The 21,100-nt window shown below is 44.0% G+C and overlaps 1 protein-coding gene and 1 non-coding gene across 4 annotated transcripts in view; both read right to left on the reverse strand.

The window, feature by feature from the left end:
- The window catches only part of nop58 (NOP58 ribonucleoprotein homolog (yeast)), a 74,641-nt gene that overhangs the window by 21,766 nt on the left and 31,775 nt on the right, over positions 1 to 21,100 (reverse strand). For all 3 annotated transcript variants that reach the window (XM_068036176.1, XM_068036175.1, XM_068036174.1), the window contains exons 6-9: positions 20,960 to 21,024; positions 19,792 to 19,926; positions 1,885 to 2,030; positions 161 to 287 (exon numbers count right to left, since the gene is read on the reverse strand). In XM_068036176.1, coding sequence (XP_067892277.1) covers positions 161 to 287; positions 1,885 to 2,030; positions 19,792 to 19,926; positions 20,960 to 21,024 — 473 coding nt within the window. The remainder of the gene's footprint in view (positions 1 to 160; positions 288 to 1,884; positions 2,031 to 19,791; positions 19,927 to 20,959; positions 21,025 to 21,100) is intronic.
- LOC137372457 (small nucleolar RNA SNORD11B) lies at positions 1,471 to 1,552 on the reverse strand. The gene has a single exon (XR_010975434.1). It is a non-coding gene; the product is annotated as a small nucleolar RNA SNORD11B (small nucleolar RNA).

Consider the following 21,100-nt stretch of genomic DNA (forward strand, 5'->3'; position numbering starts at 1 on the left):
AACCTATACCTCTCTTTGAATTTACTTGAGAAATGACTTTCCAAATTAGAATACCATTTCCAGTGTTACAGACATCAAATATAGGAGTGGAGCTCAATTACTGAACAGTGCAAGACCCACAGATTCTCAAAATTTATATAAATTGTACAAAAGAACTCACCAGCATGTGCTATCAGTCTGGCTCCAACCAGTTCTCCAACCATTACAGTCAAGTTGGGAGCAATGGCCATCATTCTGTTTCTCAGGTAATCATAGAGCTGGGTGCGATACTCTGAGATTTGCACTACCTTGAAGGGGCAGGATGAATGCAACTTGTCATATCTAGCAGTACTTCATAATGAACTCTATTCCAATACACAGCAATATGAATGAATAAGCTCCTGAAACTTTGCTGGAATAAATGAAGACATCAGGGACAATGTATCAGCACTGGACTTTCAGCCTCAACCCAGTTCCAACAGGGCACTATTTCACATCACAAAACTGCAACAATCTCAGTGAAATTGGCTGATATGGGCAATAAAGCAAATGAAAGTACAGTATGGAGCACTCTTGAGGTTAAATAAGAGTAGCAGCTTTACTCAGAAACTTAGATTGCTGTACCAAAAATAGGAGTGGTTGATGCTGACAGTGGGTTTTCAACAAAGAAAATGTTTCATCCCCTCCCCTTCGTGAGTACATAACTGACCAAACAAAATTTGAAGGCAGCCCTGCAGTTGTCACTGGAGATCCTAATAAAGGAATTGTTGATAAGCAAGGAAGTAATTCAATATCCTTGACAGGACAGTTCTATGGCAGGAGACTGCATTATAAAGGAACACAAATTCTGAATTTGGTCAGGGGCCAACACATGCATAAATGGTGCAGCCTCAAGTAAATATGCTGGCTCGAAACCAATGCATGGCTGTATACAACTTAAAAGGGGAAGGAAAATGCAGTTAAAAGTACAATTTGTTCTAAGTATTGTCACGTCCTTTCATTTAATTAAAAGAAAATTTCAGAGCTGTGGGACGCACGAGGCCAGGTATCCCGCAATGAGGAGAAACAGCCCCGGTAGCCCTCGAGTTGACCAACAATTATACTAAGGAAATACTCGCTGGGATTCACGCACCAGACTGTCACCTAGTGAGTCCTGATGGGCAGTGCACGAGTTCAGGCCTGGAGATCTTGTTTGTAGTACCCTCGAGAGGTAAACAGCCTAACATTCACGGTTTAGTCTCACATATGAAAAATGGCCACTCAGGCCTTTGGAACTAACGCAGTGAAGATTCAACACCTTCAGTAAATATTGGGAGAAAAGTGGAAAAAAGCAACGGTAACATGACTTTCAGAGTGCTACAATACAGACTTACTCCAGAAACATCTTGATACCTGCAGAAAGCCATTTTGTACAATATGCCCATCAGTGTAGAAGAAGGATTACAGCACTGACAAGGGTGCGTCTATAAAGGTGACCAAGCATTCCAGCACTGACAGTCTCAGACGAGGTAGTGACTGAAAACCCTTCAGTATTTAATCAGAAAGAGTGACAAAGTCATCATCACTGCTGCCAGTGCTGGACAGGACTCTGATCACCTCCCTGCAAGGAAGAAACACATTTTAAAAAGAGATTATGTATCACACAGGATAAATAATCATATCATTTAACAGAATCTAGGCAACCTGTCATGAACTGATGTTGCCCATTGGGAGATTCCTCCACATAAAATGAGTTTGGTCAACCTCAACCCAGTTGAAGATCACTAAACAGCCCCATCGGTTAGTTCTGAATAAAGTTTTCTATTTCCCAAAGCTAAGATCCCTCGTGCTTCAAAAGGAATTTGCAACAAAATAACATCTCTGAAGTACACTAAACAGCTCAACAAAATAACTAGCAACACCAACCTGAACACAAAGGTGTATAATGTGTACAATGTCTTCCTCAGACACCTCTGTTCCCATGGATATTTCAGCTGCAACCTTCACTGCACTTTCCACCTCCTCTGGTAAAAATTCTGAAAGGTCTGTGGTAGCAGTGTTTGTTCTGTCTCCTGTTGAGTGATAAATACACAACGATTGCAAATCAACTTGTTATTTCACACTAGCAAGCTACAATAAATTGAAACAGCTGTTAATTCACTTGGAGGGTGCTGAATCTTTGGAATTCTCTACCCAAAAGGACTGTGGCTGCTCAGACAGTATGTTCTAGACAGAGATCAACAGATTTTTCGATACTAAGGCAATCAAGGGGTATGGGGATCAGGCAAGAAAGCAGAGTTGAGGTCAAAGATCAGCTATGATCTTACTGAATGGTGGAGCAGGCTCGAAGACTCCTGCTCCTATTTTTAATGTTGTGTTAATGAAATGGCAAATTCCCAGATTCAATTCGTTGCCCATGCCAAGTTAGCAAAGGTGGAGGTCAGGGCACCATAGCAACCGAATTCTGTGCCTGTGCTGGTAAGTGCACACCTCAGCGAAGAATGGGCTTGGATGCATGTCCATCATGGTTGAACGGTATACTTACCTCCAGCAATGTTGCTGTCGTGTTGATGGTAAGACGCAAAGATTGCATCAGCGTAGTACTAGAGAGCATGCTACCTACAGAAAGGAGTTGAGAAACCAAGATGCTTTGCTCACTGTGGTTTACAATAGATTCTGTTCCAATTTAGTGCCTATTCAGGCAGTGAAGTGGTACAAATCATCCCATGCACTGTATGATAGAGTTATACAGCACAGAAACAGGCCCTTCAGCCCATCGTGTCTGTGCTGGCTGTCAAGCACCTATTTATTTTAATCCCATTTTCCAACACTTGGCCCGTAGCCTTGTATGTTATGGCATTTCAAGTGCTCATCTAAATACTTTTTAAAAGTTGTAAGGGTTCCTGCCTCTACTACCCCTTCAGGTAGTGTGTTCCAGATTCCAACCACCCTCTGGATGAAAATCATTTTCCTCAAATCCCCTCTAACCTCCTGCCTCTTACCTTAAATCTACGGCCCCTGGTTATTGATAAAAGTTTCTTCCTACCTATGCCCCTCATAATTTTGCATACCTCAATCAGGTCCCCCCCCAGCCTTCTCTGCTCGAAGGAAAACAACACTAGCCTATTCAGTCTCTGTTCATGGCTGAAATTCTCCAGCCCAGGCAACATCCTGGTGAATCTCCTTTGCATCCTCCCCAATGCAATTACATCCTATAGTGTGGCGACCAGAACTGTACACAATACTCCAGCTGTGGCCTAACTAGCATTTTATACAGCTCCATCATAACCTCCCTGTTCTTATATTCTATGCCTTGGCTAATAAAGGCAAGTATCCCATATGACTTCCTAACCACCTTATCTACCTGTGCTGCTGCCTTCAGGTGATCTATGGACAAGTACACCAAGGTCCCTCTGACTTTCTACTTCCTAGGGTCCTACCATCCATTGTATATTCCCTTGCCTCGTTAGTCCTCCCAAAATGCATCACCTCACACTTCTCAGGATTAAATTCCATTTGCCACTGCTCTGCCCATCTTACCAGCCCATCTATATCGTCCTGTAATCTAAGGCTTTCCTCCTCACTATTTACGACACCACCAATTTTCATGTCATCTACGAACTTACTGATTATACCTCCTATATTCACGTCTAAATCACTAACGTACACTCTAAACAGCAAGGGTCCCAGCACCAATCCCTGTGGTACACCACTGGTCACAGGCTTCCAATCGCAAAAACAACCCTCAACCATCACCCTCTGCCTCCTGCCACTAAGCCAATTTTGGATCCAATTTGCCCTGGATCCCATGGGCTCTTACTTTCTTAACCAATCTCCCATGCAGGACCTTATCAAAAGCCTTACTGAAGTCCTTGTAGACAACATCAACTGCTTTACCCTCATCTACACATCTAGTCACCTCCTCAAAAAATTCAATCAAGTTTGTTAGATATGATCTCCCCCTGACAAAGCCATGCTGACGATCCTTGATTAATCCCTGCCTCTCCAAGTGGAAATTAATCCTGTCCCTCAGAAAGCTTTCCAATAGTTCCCCTACCACTGATGTTAGGACTCACCAGCCTGTAATTCCCTGGTTTATCCCTGCTACCCTTCTTGAATAATGGTACCACATTTGCTGTCCTCCAGTCCTCTGGTACTCTCTCCTGTGGCCAGAGAGGATTTGAAAAATTGTATCAGAGCTCCAGCTATCTCCTCCCTTGCCTCATAACAGCCTGGGATATATCTCATCTGGGCCTGGGAATTTATCCACTTTTAAGCCTGCTAAAAGGGCTAATACCTCCTCCCTTTCAATGCTAATTTGTTCGAGTATATCACAATCCCCCTCTCTGGTCTCTACATCATCCTTCTCCAGTGAACACAGATGAAAAGTAATCACTTAAAACGTCCTCCGGCTCCACACACAGATTGCTACTTTGGTCCCTAATGGGCCCTACTCTTTCCCTGGTTATCCTCTTTCCCTTAATATACTTATAAAATGCCGTGCGATCATCCTTTATCTTGCCCGCCAGTGTTTTTTCATGCCCCCTCTTCGCTCTCCTAATTACTTTTAAGTACCTCCCCCTACACTTTCTATACTCCTCTAGGGCTCCGCTGTTTTCAGTACTCTGACTCTGCCACATGCATCCATTTTTTTTTCCTTATCCAATCCTCTATATCTCTTGACATCCAGGGTTCCCTGGGCTTGTTGGTCCTACCCTTCACCTTTACGGGAACATGTTGGCCCTGAACTCTCATTATTTCCTTTTTGAATGACTCCCACTGGTCTGATGGAGATTTTCCTACAAGTAGCTGCTCCCAGTCCACTTTGGCCAGAGCCTGTTTTATCATATTGAAATCGGCTTATCCCCACTTCAGTACATTTACTTCCGGTCCATATTTCTCCTTTTCCATAACTACCTAAAATCTTAGTATTATGGTCACTATCCTCGAAATGCTCCCCCACTGACACTTCTACCACTTGTCCAGCCTCATTCCCTAGGATTAGGTCCAGCAATGCCCCTCCTCTTGTAGGACTTGCTATATGCTGGCTCAAAAAGCTCTCCTGGATGCATTTTAAGAATTCCGTCCCCTTTAAGCCTTTTGCACTAAGACTATCCCAGTTAATACTGGGGAAGTTGAAATCCCCTACGGTTATTACCATATTATTTCTACACCTCTCTGAGATTTGCCTACATAGCTGCTCCTCTATCTCTCCCTGACTATTTGGAGGCCTGCAGTATACTCCCAGCCAAGTGATTGTCCCCTTTTTGTTTTTAAGTTCTACTCATATGGCCTCATTTGAGGAACCTTCTAAGATATCATTCCTCCTTACTGTAGTAATTGACTCCTTGATCAATAGTGCAATGCCACCTCCTCTTTCACCCACCCCCCCACACCCCCCAGTCACACCTGAAGATTCGATATCCTGGAATATTGAGCTGCCAGTCCTGCCCTTCCCTCAACCATGTCTCTGTGATAGCAATAAAATCATATTCCCATGTGTTAATCAACGTCTTCAATTCATCTGCCTTACTTTTAAGACTCCTTGCGTTAAAATAGATGCAATCCAGCCTTGCATTATTCACTTGTGCCTCAACAGGTTTATATTTGCTCTGCCTTCCAGACTCACTTAATTTCTCTTCTATATTTGACTGTGCATCACCCCCCACTCTGTATCCCATCCCCCTGCCAAATATGTTTAAACCCCCCCCCCCCAGCACTAGCAAGCCTCCCAGCAAGGATGCTGGTCCCGCTCCAGTTCAGTTGCAACCCGTCCAATTTGTACAGATCCCACCTTCACCAGAAACAGACCCAGGGATCCAGGAAATTAAAGCCCTCCCTCCTGCACCATCACTTCAGCCACGCATTCATCTGCTCTGTCCTCCTATTCCTATACTCCCTAGCACGTGGCACCGGGAATAATCCAGAGATTACAACCTTTGAGGTCCTGCTTTTTAATCTGCTACCTAACTCCCTAAATTCTTGTTGCAGGACCTCATCCCTCTTTCTACCTATGTTGTTGGTACCAATGTGAACCACAACCTCTGACTGTTCATCCTTCCACTTCAGAATGTCCTGCAGCCGCTCTGTGACATCCTTAACCCGAGCAGCTGGGAGGCAACATACCATCCTGGAGTCATGTTTGCTGCCACAGAAACGCCCATCTGTACCCCTTACGATAGAATCCCCTATCACTATAGCGCTCTCACTCTTTTTCCTCCCTTACTGTGCAGCTGAGCCACCCGTGGTGCCACAGACTTGGTTCTTGTTGCATTCTCGAGAAGCTATCTCCCCCAACAGTATTCAAAGTGGAATATCAGTTCGAGAGGGAGATGGACCCAGGGGACTCCTGCACTACCGGCCTAGTCCTTCTATTATGCACCATTGAGCAGTAGGACACACGATCAAATCCAAGAAAAGTTCCTGATCGCGGCCATATGATCAAGATGAAAAATGACATTTCACCAATAGGATTAACGAGTAGCTTGGCTGCTGATCCTTTTGACAGGGAATAAGAAACGAATATAAAAAATAGGAGTAGGTCATTTGCGCCTTCTAGCCTGCTCCGCAATTCAATAAGATCACAGCTGATCTGATGTCTCAAAGCCCCCTTTACCGCACTATCCCTACACCCCTTAATTCTGAGTATCCAAATATCTATCGCCCTCAGTCTTGAATATGCTCAATGACTGAGCATCCATAGCTCTCTGGGGTTGACAATTCCGAAGATTCACACCCTCTTCATCTCAGTCCTAAAGGGCCGGCCCCTTATTCTGAGACTGTGACCCCCTAGTTGTAGACTCCCCAGACAGAGAAAACATCCTCCCAGCATCTATCCTGTCAAGCCCCTTAAGCATCAACGGTCATCGACCTGAAATGTGAACTGTTTCTCTCTCCCCAGACACTGCCAGACCTGCTAATTATTTCCAACATTTTCTGTCTTTACTCCTTAAGGATCTTACATATTTCAATCAAGTCATCTCATATTCTTCTACATTCTAGGGAATATAGGCCTAGCTCAACATAACTGCAGTAAGACTTCCTTATTCTTATCCTCTAATCCCTTTGTAAGGCTAACATAGTATTTGCTTTCCTAATTGCTTGTTGTCCAATCATGTTAACTTTCTGATTGGTGGGCAAGGATACCCAGGTCCCTCTGCAAACCAAAATTTCATTGTCTCACCATTGAAAAAATATTCTGCTTTTCTATTTTTCCTACCAAAGTGGATAACTCCACAATTCTCCACAGTATATTCATCTGCCACGTTCTCCCAGAGTCCTAACAGCTTACTTTCCCACCTAGCTTTGTATTATCAGCAAATCAGGACTTAGTCCTCTCATTTAGATCCAAGGAAGAGACATATAAATTCGCCAGAAAAAACAACAGACCTGGGGATTGGGAGCAGTTTAGAATTCAGCAAAGGAGGATCAAGGGATTAAGAAGGGGAAAATAGAGTACGAGAACAAGCTTGCAGGGAACATAAAAACTGACTGTAAAGGTTTCTATAGGTATGTGAAGAGAAGATTAGTGACGACAAATGTAGGTCCCTTACAGTCACAAACAGGGGAATTTCTTATGGGGAATAAAGAAATGGCTGACCAACTAAATGCATACTTTGGTTCTATCTTCGCAAAGGGGGACACAAATATCATACCAGAAATGTTACGGAACACAGGGTTTAGTGAGAGCGAAGAATTGAAGGTAATCAGTATTAATAGAGAAATGGTGTTGGGGAAATTGATGGGATTAAAGGCCGATAAATCCCCAGGGCCTGATGGTCTGCATCCCAGAATGCGTAAGGAAGCGGCCTAGAAATAGTGGATGCATTGGTGGTCATCTTCCAAGATTCTATAGACTCTGGAACAGTTCCTACAGATTGGAGGGTAGCTAATGTAACCCCACTATTTAAAAAAGGGAGGTAGCGAGAAAGCAGGGAATTATACACCAGTCAGCCGGACATCAGTAGTGGGGAAAATTCTAGAGTCCATTATCAAAGATTTTATGGCAGAGCACTTGGAGAACAGTGGTAGAATCGGACAAAGTCAGCATGGATTTACGAAAGGGAAATCATGCTTGACAAATCTACTAGAATTCTTCAAAGATGTAACTAGTAGAGTTGATGAGGGGGAACCAGTGGATGTGGTTTATTTGGACTTTCAGAAGGCTTTCGACAAAGTCCCACATAAGAGATTAGCGTGTAAAATTAAAGCGCATAGGATTGGGGGGTAGTGTATTGCGATGGATTGAAAATTGGTTGGCAGACAGGAAACAAAGAGTAGGGATAAATGGGTCTTTTTCCGAATGGCAGGCAGTGACTAGTGGGGTGCCGCAGGGATCGGTGCCAGGACCCCAGCTATTCACAATGTAGATTAATGATTTAGATGAGGGAACTAAACGTAATATCTCCAAATTTGCAGATGACACAAAACTGGGTGGGAGGGTGAGTTGTGAGGAGGATGCAGAGAGGCTTCAGGGTGATTTGGACAAGTTGAGTGAGTGGGCTAATGCATGGCAGATGCAGTATAATGTGGATAAGTGCCAGGCTATCCACTTTGGTCGCAAAAACAGGAAGGCAGATTATTATTTGAACAGCTGTAAACTGCGAGAGGGGAATATGCAACGAGACCTGGGATGGCGGGAGTGACGTATGATGAGAGATTGAGTCGGTTATGATTATATTCGCTGGAGTTCAGAAGAGTGAGGGGGGATCTCATAGAAACCTATAAAATTCTAACAGGACTTGACAGGGTAGATGCAGGAAGGATGTTCCCGATGGTGGGGGAATCCAGAACCAGGGGTCATAGTCTAAGGATACGGGGTAAACCATTCAGGACTGAGATGAGAAGAAATTTTTTCATCCAGAGAGTGGTGTGCCTGTGGAATTCACTACCACAGAAAGCAGTTGAGGCCAAAACATTGTATGTTTTCAAGAAGGAGTTAGATATAGCTCTTGGGTTTAAAGGGATCAAAAGATAAGGGGCAAAAGCGGGAACAGGTTACTGAGTTGGACAATCAGCCATGATCATAATGAATGGCGGAGCAGGTTCGAAGGGCCGAATGGCCTACTCCTGCTCCTATTTTCTATGTTTTTATGTTTAAGTCATTGATTATAGATAGTAAATAGCTGAAGCCCCAGCAATGATCCATTTAGTACCCTGCTGTTTAAAAGCTACCAATCCAAAAATGAGCCACTTATTCCTACTGGCTTCTGTCCGTCAACCAGTGCTCAATCCATAATAATATATCACCCCATCCCATGAGTTATTTTTTCTAATAACTTCTTGTGTATCACCTGATCAAATGCTTTTTCAAGGTCTAAATATGCTACATCCACTAGCTTCCCCTTATCTACCCTGCTAATTACAACCCCAAAATCAAACAGATGCGCGTTCATAAATCCGTGCTGAGTCTGCCCAATCACATGATTTTCTAAGACTCCTATTAGCACTCGGGCTGGGTCGGGTTTCATTTGCAGACCCGAGCCGGCCTTTACTACTGATGTCAGACTAACTGGCTTATAGCTCCCTATTATCTCTCTCCCTCTTTTCTTGAGTAGCAGGGTACCTTGCAATCTATGGGGAGAATTCTAAAATCTAGGAAATTCTGGAAGATCAAAACCAATGCGTCCATGATCTCTGCAGCCATCTTTTTTAAAACCATAGAACATAGACCATCAGGTCGAGATTTGTCTGCTTTCAGTCCCACTAATTTTTCCAGTACTATTTCTTTAGTAATTCTAATTTATTTAAGCTCCTCGTTCTCACTAGACTCTTGGTTCCTCTCCAGAATCTTTTTTTGTCGTCTTCTGTGAAGCCAGATACAAAGTATATGTTTATTGTCCGTCATTTCATTATTTCTCATTACAATATCTCCTGCCTCTCCTTGTAAGGAGTCCACATTTACTTTACCTAATCTGATTTACAGATCTATAGATTTTACAATCTGTTTTTATTACACTGCTGGTTTACTCTCATTCTATTTTCTGTCTATTTCTTGGTCATCCTTTGCTAAATATTAAAATTCTACCAATCGTCAGGCCACCTTTCTTAATGGCAACATTATAAACCTCTTCCTTTAACCTAGGTAGGAACAGGGATGAGGTCCTGCAGGCAGATTTTAGCAAGTTAGCAAGCAGGGCCTCAAAGGTAGATATCTCTGGATTACTCCCGGTCCCACACGCTTTTGGGTATAGAAATAGGAGCATAGAACAGATGTATGCGTGGTAGGAGAGATGGTGCAGGAGGGAGAACTTTAGATTCCTGGGACACTGAAACTCGTTCGAGGGGAGCGGAGACCTGTAGAGGATGGGCGGGTTGCACCTGAACAGAGCCAGGACCAATATGCTTGAGAGGTGGTTTGTTAGTGCTGTTGGGGAGGGTTTAACCTAACTTGACAGGGGATGGGAACCAGGAGGCAACATTACAAAGGAAAACAAGGTGCACAAAGAATTGGAAGAGACAGATAGCACTAGAGCAAGAAATAGTAAGGCATTAAGTGAGGTCAGTGTAAGAGGGAATGCAATAAGGTCTAAATTAGGTTTACTGTGCATGCATGCAAACTCATGGAATGTGGTAAATAAGGTTGGTGAGCTGCAGGTGCAGATAGTCAAATGGGAATATAATGCTGTGGCAATAACAGGGACCTGGCACAAAAAAGGGCAGGACTGGATATTAAATATTCCTGGATACAAGGTGCTCAGGAAAGGTAAGGAAGGAAAGGAAGGAGGAGGGGTGGCAATATTGATTAAGAATATTACAGTGGAGAGAGAGGATGCCCTAGAGGGGTCAAAGACAGAATCTATTTGGCTACAGTTAAGAAATAATTACAGGTGCCATTATACTACTGTGTGATTTCTGCAGGCCACCAACTAGAGGGAGAGCAAGGAACAAATATGCAAGGAAATTACAGAGGTGCAAAAACTATAGTTATAATTGGGGACTTTTGTATCGACTGGGATAGTAATTGTGTAAAGGGCAGAAAGGGGGAAAGAGTGCCTCAAGTGTGTTCAGGAGAATATTCTAGATCAGTATGTTTCCAGTCCAACGAGGAAGGAGGCATTGCTGGATCTGGGGAATGAGGTGGGTCAAGTGGATCAGGTGTCAGTCAGGGAACTTTTGGGGAACAGGGATCATAGTATCTTAAGGCTTAGGTTAGCTGTGAAAAAGGAAGACTAACAAGACAAGGGATATAAGGATGGTCGGACCCTAGGAAGTACAGAAGGTCAGAGGGACCTTGGTGTACTAGTTCACAGATCACTGAAGACAACAGCAGCACAGGTAGATAAGGTGGTTAGGAAGGCATATGAGATACTTGCCTTTATTAGCCGAGGCACAGAAGAGCAGGGAAGTTATGATGGAGCTGTATAAAACGCTAGTTAGGCCACAGGTGGAGTACTGTGTACAGTTCTGGGCACTACACTATAGGAGCAGAGAAGGCTGAGGGGGGACATGACTGAGGTATACAAAATTATGAGGGGCACTGATAGATTAGATAGGACGAAACCTTTTCCCTTAGCGGAGGGGTCAATAAGCAGGGGGCATAGATTTAAGGTAAGGGGCAGGAGGTTTAGAGGGGATTTGATGAAAAAATTTTCACCCATAGGGTGGTTGGAATCTGGAACACACTGCCTGAAGAGGTGGTAGAGGCAGGAACCCTCACAACATTTAAGAAGTATTTAGATGAGCACTTGAAACGCCACAGCATAAAAGGCTATGGGCCAAGTGCTGAAAAATGGAATTAGAATAGATAGGTGCTTGATGACTGGCACAGACACGATGGGCCGAAGGGCCTGTTTCGGTGCTGCATGACTATGACAAGCAGCAATCCACAGTAAAAATAATTAACTGGAGGATGGCTAATTTCAATCAGGTGAGAATAGATATAGTCCATGTAAATTGGAATCAAAAATTGGCAGGCAAAACTGTAACGGAACAATTGGTTGCCTTTAAAGAGCTGGTGGTTCGGGTACAGTCAAGGTTCATGCCTACAAGGGGGAAAGGTGGGACGTAAAAAAGCCAGAGTTCTATGGGTGACGAAAGAGTGATAGTAAGATGAAACAGAAAAAGGGTGCATATGACAGATGTCAGATTGATAATACAAGTGAGAATCAGGCTGAAAATAGAAAGTTCAAAGGGGAAGTGGAAAAAGAAATAAGCGAAGCAAAGAGAATATAAGAAAAGACTGGCAGCTAACATAAAAGGAAATGTAAAAGTCTTCTATAGGTATATAAATAGTAAAAGGTGGTAAAAGTAGAAGTGAAGCTGATTAGGCACCAAAAAGGAGATTTCAGCATGGAGGCAGATGGCATGGCTAAGGTACTAAATGAGTACTTTGCATATGTTTTTACCGAGTAAGATGATGTTTTCAAAATCATAGTGAAGGAGGAGGTAGCTGAAACACTGGACAGGCTAAAAATTGATAAAGAGGAGATATTGGCTGTACTTACAGTAATGGTTGATTTTTCAGACTGAAGGCAGTTAATACAGTGGTGCTCCTCAGGGAACAGAACGAGCACCACTGCTTTTCTTGATCTATGTTAATGACCTAGACTGGTGTACACAGGGCACAATTTCAAAATTTGCAGAAAACACTAATCTTCCAAGTATTGTGAACTGTGAGGCATATGGGAATCTGGGCTTTAGTACAAAAGCAAGGAGGTTATGGTAAACTTTTACAGAAAACTGGCTGAGCATCAACTGGTGTAGTGTTATCCAATTCTCGGCACCGCAGAGAGGCTGCAGAAAAGATTAACCAGAATGGTTCCAGGGATGAGGGATTTCATTGACGTGGATAGTTTAGAGAAGCTGGGGCTGTTCTCCTGAGAAAGAAAGAAAAGGTTGAGAGGAGACTTGATCGAGGTGCTCTAAATCATGAAGGGTCTGGACACAGTACCCAGGGAGAAGGGTGGAGAACCAGAGAACACCAATTTAAGGTAAATGGCTAAAGAACCAAAGGCAACATGAGGAAAAATGTTTTTTTTTTAATGCAGCAAGTGTTCAGATCTGGAATGAGTGTGGTGGAGGCAGATTCAATCATGACTTTCAAACAAGTTACTGGATAATTATCTGAAGAGAAAATTTTTTCCAGGGCTACAGGGAAAAGGCGAGTGGCTCTTGCAGACAGCTGGCACAGACAGGTGAGCCAAATGGCCTCCTTTTGTGCTGCAACCATTCAATGATTCTATAATATATTTAACTTCTCGATAGCCATGGTTGGACCACTTTTCCCTTGAGGTTTTCAATTCATTAAGGGAATCTATATGTTACAAACTATGCATTAATTCTTTAAATATTTGCCATTACGGTCATATCTTTTAACATGGTTTCCCAATCTACCGTAGCAACTCATCCCTCATCTACGAAATTTGCTTTTTTCGGATTTAAAACCCGAGTTTCATACTTAACTATATCACACTCAAACTCAGTATAAAATTCTCACAATTCATGATCACTGTTCCCAAGGGCTACATTACTACCAGGTTATTAATCCTGTCTCATTGCACATTAATAGATCTAAAATAGCCCATTTCCTCATTGGTTCTTCAACATACTGATCTAGAAAACTATCAACGCATCCCGTGAACTCATTCTCCACACTACTTTTGCAAATTTGGCTTGCCAGTCGAAATGATCGATGTCACCCCCCCCCAATTAATGTATTACCCTTATTGCATGCACCTCTAAGAACAAAGAACAGTACAGCACAGGAACAGGCCATTTGGCCCTCCAAGCCTGCGCCGATCTTGATGTCTGCCTAAACTAAAACCTTTTGCACTTCCGGGGACCGTATCCCTCTATTCCCATTCTATTCATGCATTTGTCAAGATGTCTCTTCAACGTCGCTATCGTACCTGCTTCCACCACCTCCCCCGGCAGCAAGTTCCAGGCACTCACCACCCTCTGTGTAAAGAACTTGCCTCGCACATCCCCTCTAAACTTTGCCCCTCGCACCTTAAGCCTATGTCCCCTAGTAACTGACTCTTCCACCCTGGGAAAAAGCTTCTGACTATCCACTCTGTCCATGCCGCTCATAACTTTGTAAACCTCTATCATGTCGCCCCTCCACCTCCGTCGTTCCAGTGAAAACAATCCGAGTTTATCCAACCTCTCCTCATAGCTAATGCTCTCCAGACCAGGCAACATCCTAGTAAACCTCTTCTGTACCCTCTCCAAAGCCTCCACGTCCTTCTGGTAGTGTGGCAACCAGAATTGCACGCAATATTCTAAGTGTGGCCTAACTAAAGTTCTGTACAGCTGCAGCATGACTTGCCAATTTTTATACTCTATGCCCCGACCGATGAAGGCAAGCATGCCGTATGCCTTCTTGGCTACCTTATCCACCTGCGTTGCCACTTTCAGTGACCTATGGACCTGTACGCCCAGATCTCTCTGCCTGTCAATACTCCTAAGGGTTCTGCCATTTACTGTATACTTCCCACCTGCATTAGACCTTCCAAAATGCATTACCTCACATTTGTCCGGATTAAACTCCATCGGCCATTTCTCCGCCCAAGTCTCCAACCAATCTATATCCTGCTGTATGTTCTGACAATCCTCATCACTATCCGCAACTCCACCAACCTTTGCGTCGTCCGCAAACTTACTAATCAGACCAGCTACATTTTCCTCCAAATCATTTATATGTACTACAAACAGCAAAGGTCCCAGCACTGATCCCTGCGGAACACCACTAGTCACAGCCCTCCATTCAGAAAAGCACCCTTCCACTGCTACCCTCTGTCTTTTATGACCGAGCCAGTTCTGTATCCATCTTGCCAGCTCACCTCTGATCCCGTGTGACTTCACCTTTTGTACCAGTCTGCCATGAGGGATCTTGTCAAAGGCTTTACTGAAGCCCATGTAGACAACATCCACTGCCCTTCCTTCATCAATCATCTTTGTCACTTCCTCAAAAAACTCAATCAAGTTAGTGAGACAGGACCTCCCCTTCACAAAACCATGCTGCCTCTCGTTAATAAGTCAGTTTGTTTCCAAATGGGAGTAAATCCTGTCCCGAAGAATCCTGTCTAATAATTTCCCTACCACTGACGTAAGGCTCACCGGCCTAAAATTTCCTGGATTATCCTTGCTACCCTTCTTAAACAAAGGAACAACATTGGCTATTCTCCAGTCCTCTGGGACCTCACCTGTAGGCAATGAGGATGCAAAGATTTCTGTCAAGGCCGCAGCAATTTCTTCCCTTGCCGCCCTCAGTATTCTGGGGTAGATCCCATCAGGCCCTGGGGACTTATCTACCTTAATGCTTTGCAAGACGCCCAACACCACCTCCTTTTTGATAACAGCATGACCGAGACTATCTACACTCCCTTCCCTAGATTCATCATCTACCAAGTCCTTCTCTTTGGTGAATACTGATGCAAAGTACTCATTTAGTACCTCACCCATTTCCTCTGGCTCCACGCATAGATTCCCTCCTCTGTCCTTGAGTGCGCCAACCCTTTCCCTGGCTACCCTCTTGCTCTTTACATACGTACAAAAAGCCTTGGGATTTTCCTTAATCCTGTTTGCCAATGACTTTTCATGACCCCTCTTAGCCCTCCTGACTCCTTGCTTAAGTTCCTTCCTACTGTCTTTATATTCAAGGGCTTCGTCTGTTCCCAGCCTTCCAGCCCTTACGAATGTTTCCTTTTTCTTTTTGACGAGGCTCACAATATCCCACGTTATCCAAGGTTCCCAAAACTTGCCAAACTTATCCTTCTTCCTCACAGGAACATGCTGGTCCTGGATTCTAATCAACAGACGTTTGAAAGACTCCCACATGTCAGATGTTGATTTACCCTCAAACAGCCGCCCCTAATCTAAATTCTTCAGTTCCTGCCTAATATTGTTATAATTAGCCTTCCCCCAATTTAGCATCTTCACCCGAGGACTACTCTTATCCTTATCCACAAGTACCTTAAAACTTATGGAATTATGGTCACTGTTCCCGAAATGCTCCCCCACTGAAACTTCGACCACCTAGCCAGGCTCATTCCCCAATACCAGGTCCAGTACGGCCCCATCTGGTTGGACTATCTGCATATTGTTTCAAGAAGCCCTCCTGGATGCTCCTTACAAATTCTGCCCCATCTAGGCCTAAGCACTAAGTGAGTCCCAGTCAATATAGGGGAAGTTAAAATCACCCACCACTACAACCCTGTTACCTTTACATCTTTCCAAAATCTGTCTACATATCTGCTTCTCTACCTCCTGCTGGCTGTTAGGAGGCCTGTAGTAAACCCCCAACATCGTGACTGCACCCTTCCTATTCCTGAGCTCCACCCATATTGCCTCGCTGCATGACCCCTTCGATTCATACTCTGCCCAACACTACTATTACTGTAGAGGGCCAATAAACTATGCCCACCCAGAGTCTTCTGCACCACTTTGTTTCTTGGCTCTGCCAAACTGATTCTACATCTCCCTTTTCCGAGCTAGGATCCATTCTCTCTACTGCCTTTGTCCCTTCCTTTATCAGGCTGCTTCCTCCTTTTACATTTTGGCTATCTCTTCTATACATTGAGTAGCCTGGAATATTTAGTTTCTAAACTTGATTACTCTGGAACCATGTCTCCATAATAGCTAAAAAAACAGACCTATTTATTTCTATCTGTGCTATTATAGAACATAGAACATAGAACATACAGCACAGAACAGGCCCTTCGGCCCACAATGTTGTGCCGATCCTTTGTCCTCTGTCAAGGACAATTTAATCTATACCCCATCATTCTCCTTTATCCATATACCTATCCAAAAGCCTTTTGAAAGTCCCTAAAGTTTCTGACTCAACAACTTCCCCGGGCAAGGCATTCCATGCCTCGACCACTCTCTGGGTAAAGAACCTTCCCCTGACATCCCCCTTATATCTCCCACCCTTCACCTTAAATTTATGACCCCTTGTAACGCTTTGCTCCACCCGGGGAAAAAGTTTCTGACTGTCTACCCTATCTATTCCCCTGATCATCTTATAAACCTCTATCATGTCACCCCTCATCCTTCTCCTTTCTAATGAGAAGAGGCCTAGAATGTTCAGCCTTTCCTCGTAAGACTTATTCTCCATTCCAGGCAACATCCTGGTAAATCTCCTCTGCACCCTCTCCAAGGCTTCCACATCCTTCCTAAAATGAGGCGACCAGAACTGCACACAGTACTCCAAATGAGGCCTTACCAAGGTCCTGTACAGCTGCATCATCACCTCACGGCTCTTAAATTCAATCCCTCTGCTAATGAACGCTAACACCCCATATGCCTTCTTCACAGCCCTATCCACTTGAGTTGCAACTTTCAATGATCTATGCACATAGACCCCAAGGTCTCTCTGCTCCTCCACATGCCCAAGAACCCTACCGTTAACCCAGTATTTTGCATTCATGTTTGTCCTTCCAAAATGGACGACCTCACACTTTTCAGGGTTAAACTCCATCTGCCACTTTTCAGCCCAGCACTGCAACCTATCCAAGTCCCTTTGCAGACGACAATAGCCCTCCTCGGTATCCACAACTCCACCAACCTTTGTATCATCTGCAAATTTACTGACCCACCCTTCGACTTCCTCATCCAAGTCGTTAATAAAAATCACAAACAGGAGAGGACCCAGAACTGATCCCTGCGGCACGCCACTGGTAACTGGGCTCCAGGCTGAGTATTTACCATCTAAGACCACTCTCTGCCTTCTATCAGTTAGCCAATTCTTAATCCAACTGGCCACATTCCCCACTATCCCATGCCTCCTGACTTTCTCCATAAGTCTACCATGGGGGACCTTATCAAATGCCTTACTAAAATCCATGTACACCACATCCACTGGTTTACCCTCATCCACTTGCTTGGTCACCTGCTCAAAGAATTCAATCAGGCTTGTGAGGCAAGACCTACCCCTCACAAAACCGTGCTGACTGTCCCGAATCAAGCAGTGTCTTTCCAGATGCTCAGAAATCCTATCCCTCAGCACCTTTTCCATCAACTTGCCTACCACCGAAGTAAGACTAACTGGCCTGTAATTCCCAGGGTTGTTCCTATTCCCTTTCTTGAACAGGGGCACAACATTTGCCACCCTCCAATCACCTGGTACCACCCCCGTCAGCAGAGAAGATGAAAAGATCATTGCCAGCGGCTCTGCAATTTCATCCCTTGCTTCCCATAACATCCTTGGATATACCCCGTCAGGCCCGGGAGACTTGTCTATCTTCAAGTTATTCAAAAACCCCAACACATCTTCCCTCCTAACGAGCACTTCCTCGAGCTTACCAATCTGTTTCACATCGTCCTCTTCAGTAATACACCCCTTCTCATTCGTAAATACCGAAGAGAAGTACTCATTCAAAACCTCACTTATCTCTTCCGGCTCAACACACAGTCTCCCGCTATTGTCCTTGACCGGACCTATGGTCCCCCTGGTCATCCTCATATTTCTGACATACGCGTAAAAGGCCTTGGGGTTTTCTTTTATCCTACCCGCCAAGCATTTTTCATGCCCTCTCTTAGCTCTCCTAATCCCTTTCTTCAGATCCTTCCTGGCCATCTTGTATCCCTCCAGAGCTATGCCTGTGCCCTTTTTCCTCAACTTTATATACGCATCCTTCTTCTTCCTAACAAGACTCTCAACCTCTCTTGTCAACCACGGTTCCCTCACATGACCATCCCTTCCCTGTCTGACAGGGACATGCTTATCAATGGCCCCTACTATCTGCTCCTTGAAAAAGTTCCACATTTCGACCGTGCCCTTCCCTGCCAGCATATGCTCCCAACTTATGCTCCTCAGTTCCTGCCTGACAGCATCATATCTACCCTTCCCCCAATTGTAAACCTTGCCCTGTTGCACATACCTATCCCTCTCCATTACCACAGTGAATGCTACAGAATTGTGATCACTATCTCCAAAGTGCTCGCCCACCAACAGCTCTATCACTTGCCCTGGTTCATTACCTAGTACCAAATCCAATATTGCCTCCCCTCTGGTCGGGCAGTCTACATACTGAGTCAGAAAAGCTTCCTGGACATACTGCACAAACACTACCCCATCCAAACTATTCGATCTAAAGAGTTGCCAATCAATATTTGGGAAGTTGAAATCCCCCATAATTACTACCCTGTGACTTCTGCTCCTTTCCAAAATCTGTTTCCCAATCTGCTCTTCCACCTCCCTGCTGCTATTGGGGGGCCTATAGAAAACTCCCATCAAGGTGACTGCTCCTTTCCTGTTCCTGACCTCAACCCACAGTGCCTCAGTCGGCAGATCCTCCTCGAAAATTCTTTCAGCAGTTGTTACACTATTTCTAACTAACAATGCCACCCCCCCACCTCTTTTACCACCATTCCTAATCTTATGAAAACATCTATAACCAGGTACCTCCAAAAACCATTCCTCCCCCTCACCTATCCACGTTTCAGTGATGGCCACAACATCGTAGTCCCAAGTGCCCATCCACACCTTCAATTCACTCACCTTATTCCTGATGCTTCTTGCGTTGAAGTATACGCACTTTAACCCTTCTCCGTGCCCATCTGTCCTCTGTGACAGTGCTACCTTCCCCAATACCTCACTACACTCTTTGTCTTTCTGATTCATCTATTTTGCTGCAAATGCTTTACAGTTAGACAAAGTGCCTTCAGCTCGAATTCTTTTCTATTTTTTCTTGGTATCTCCTTAGTCACCAATGCCCTGTTACTGTTGTTGACCCAGTCAGCTTAATTTCACTCAAATCACTATTCTGCTCTACAACCTTGACTTTTCTATTACTGCTTTTGAATTTACCCTTTCTGGAGTCCTCCCAGCCCTCCCTTTGATTAATGGATGCACAACGCAGAAAGAACTGAAGACAAGAAGACATGTACCTAATTTCTGTACGCATTTGCAGTATGCCAAGTTATCAGTGACAATTTTTCCAAGTTCTGGGAAATGCCAGCCGTACCACTCTCTGCAGCGCATGATGTAATTGTTCAGCTCCTTATCCAAATCATCCAGTAGGGCTACAGACAAGAGAGACTCAATGAGAACAAGTATCACAAAAATCACAGGCAATTTATCATTTATTCATGATACTGTTACTGAAAGAATAATTCCACCCCTCCTGACAGAACAAATTATCCTGGGCCCTTATATTTGTATACATTATTTCAGCAGTTGCCTGACCATTTTTCTGCACATTTTTTCACTACAGAATATACAACACAGATGACACACCATTTTAACTTTTTATTGCTAACTCCAAACCAATACCACTTCCAGGCCAAGAAAGCAGTTAGGCAACCTGTCAGTCTGTTTGACTTCACGCAGTATCCAAAAAACATTGGGCAAAGACTGGGAGATCACTCCCAGGAATCTAGTTAGTTCAATTATCATATCCCATCGCTTAGTAGCACAAATCAGTACCATGATATGTCATTCTAATCCAAGACCGAACCTAGCTTAAGCCATGGTACAAGGTCATAACCATTTTCTTCATTCGGACCCACCACACAAAAGATCCAGTTGAATTTTAACCCTTAGTTTCGCATAACAAGGCATTTTACAATACACAGGAAATTGCTATTGCCCTGTTATCCTAATTTTCCTCACCACCTCAATTGAAAATCTACATTTGTGCTCATAGCTATTAACCTCACGCAAGGAGCCATTTTTTCAACTTGAACCAAGGCAATGAATATCGGAAAGTAATTCAAATGTAGAAGGCACCACATTTGAGGCCGAGCCCTCTCTCTGCAAACACTCACACAGCTACAGCTTCCAGCAGAGGAATGATGGATGGCAAGGAGAAAAGAAACCCAACCAACAGTCCCCTCTTCATGTGTATGCTTTTTGTGTAACTGCCAAAATAATCATCAGAAATGGAGGTGGAGGAGGAAGCAATGAAGCCCTTTTCCTTGAATGAAACTGTTTCCCACAACTGATTGAATTTTGTAACCGATAAGACACTGAACCACGACCACATCAAACCAATCAAATATTAGCGCAAACACTTCATATATTTGTTGCTTATGCAGATTAGTTTCTTGAACTTACAGATCGCTTGCACAATCATAGTGTCCACCTTGTCAGGGCTGAACTTCAGCTTGTAACGGGACAGACTGCAACAAGAAAGCAAATGCACACATTATACCACCCGACATTTTCATCTCATCCCAGTACAGCTTCTAAATAATT

The sequence above is a fragment of the Heterodontus francisci genome, chromosome 7 (genome assembly GCF_036365525.1).
Source record: "Heterodontus francisci isolate sHetFra1 chromosome 7, sHetFra1.hap1, whole genome shotgun sequence".
NCBI lineage: Eukaryota > Metazoa > Chordata > Chondrichthyes > Heterodontiformes > Heterodontidae > Heterodontus > Heterodontus francisci.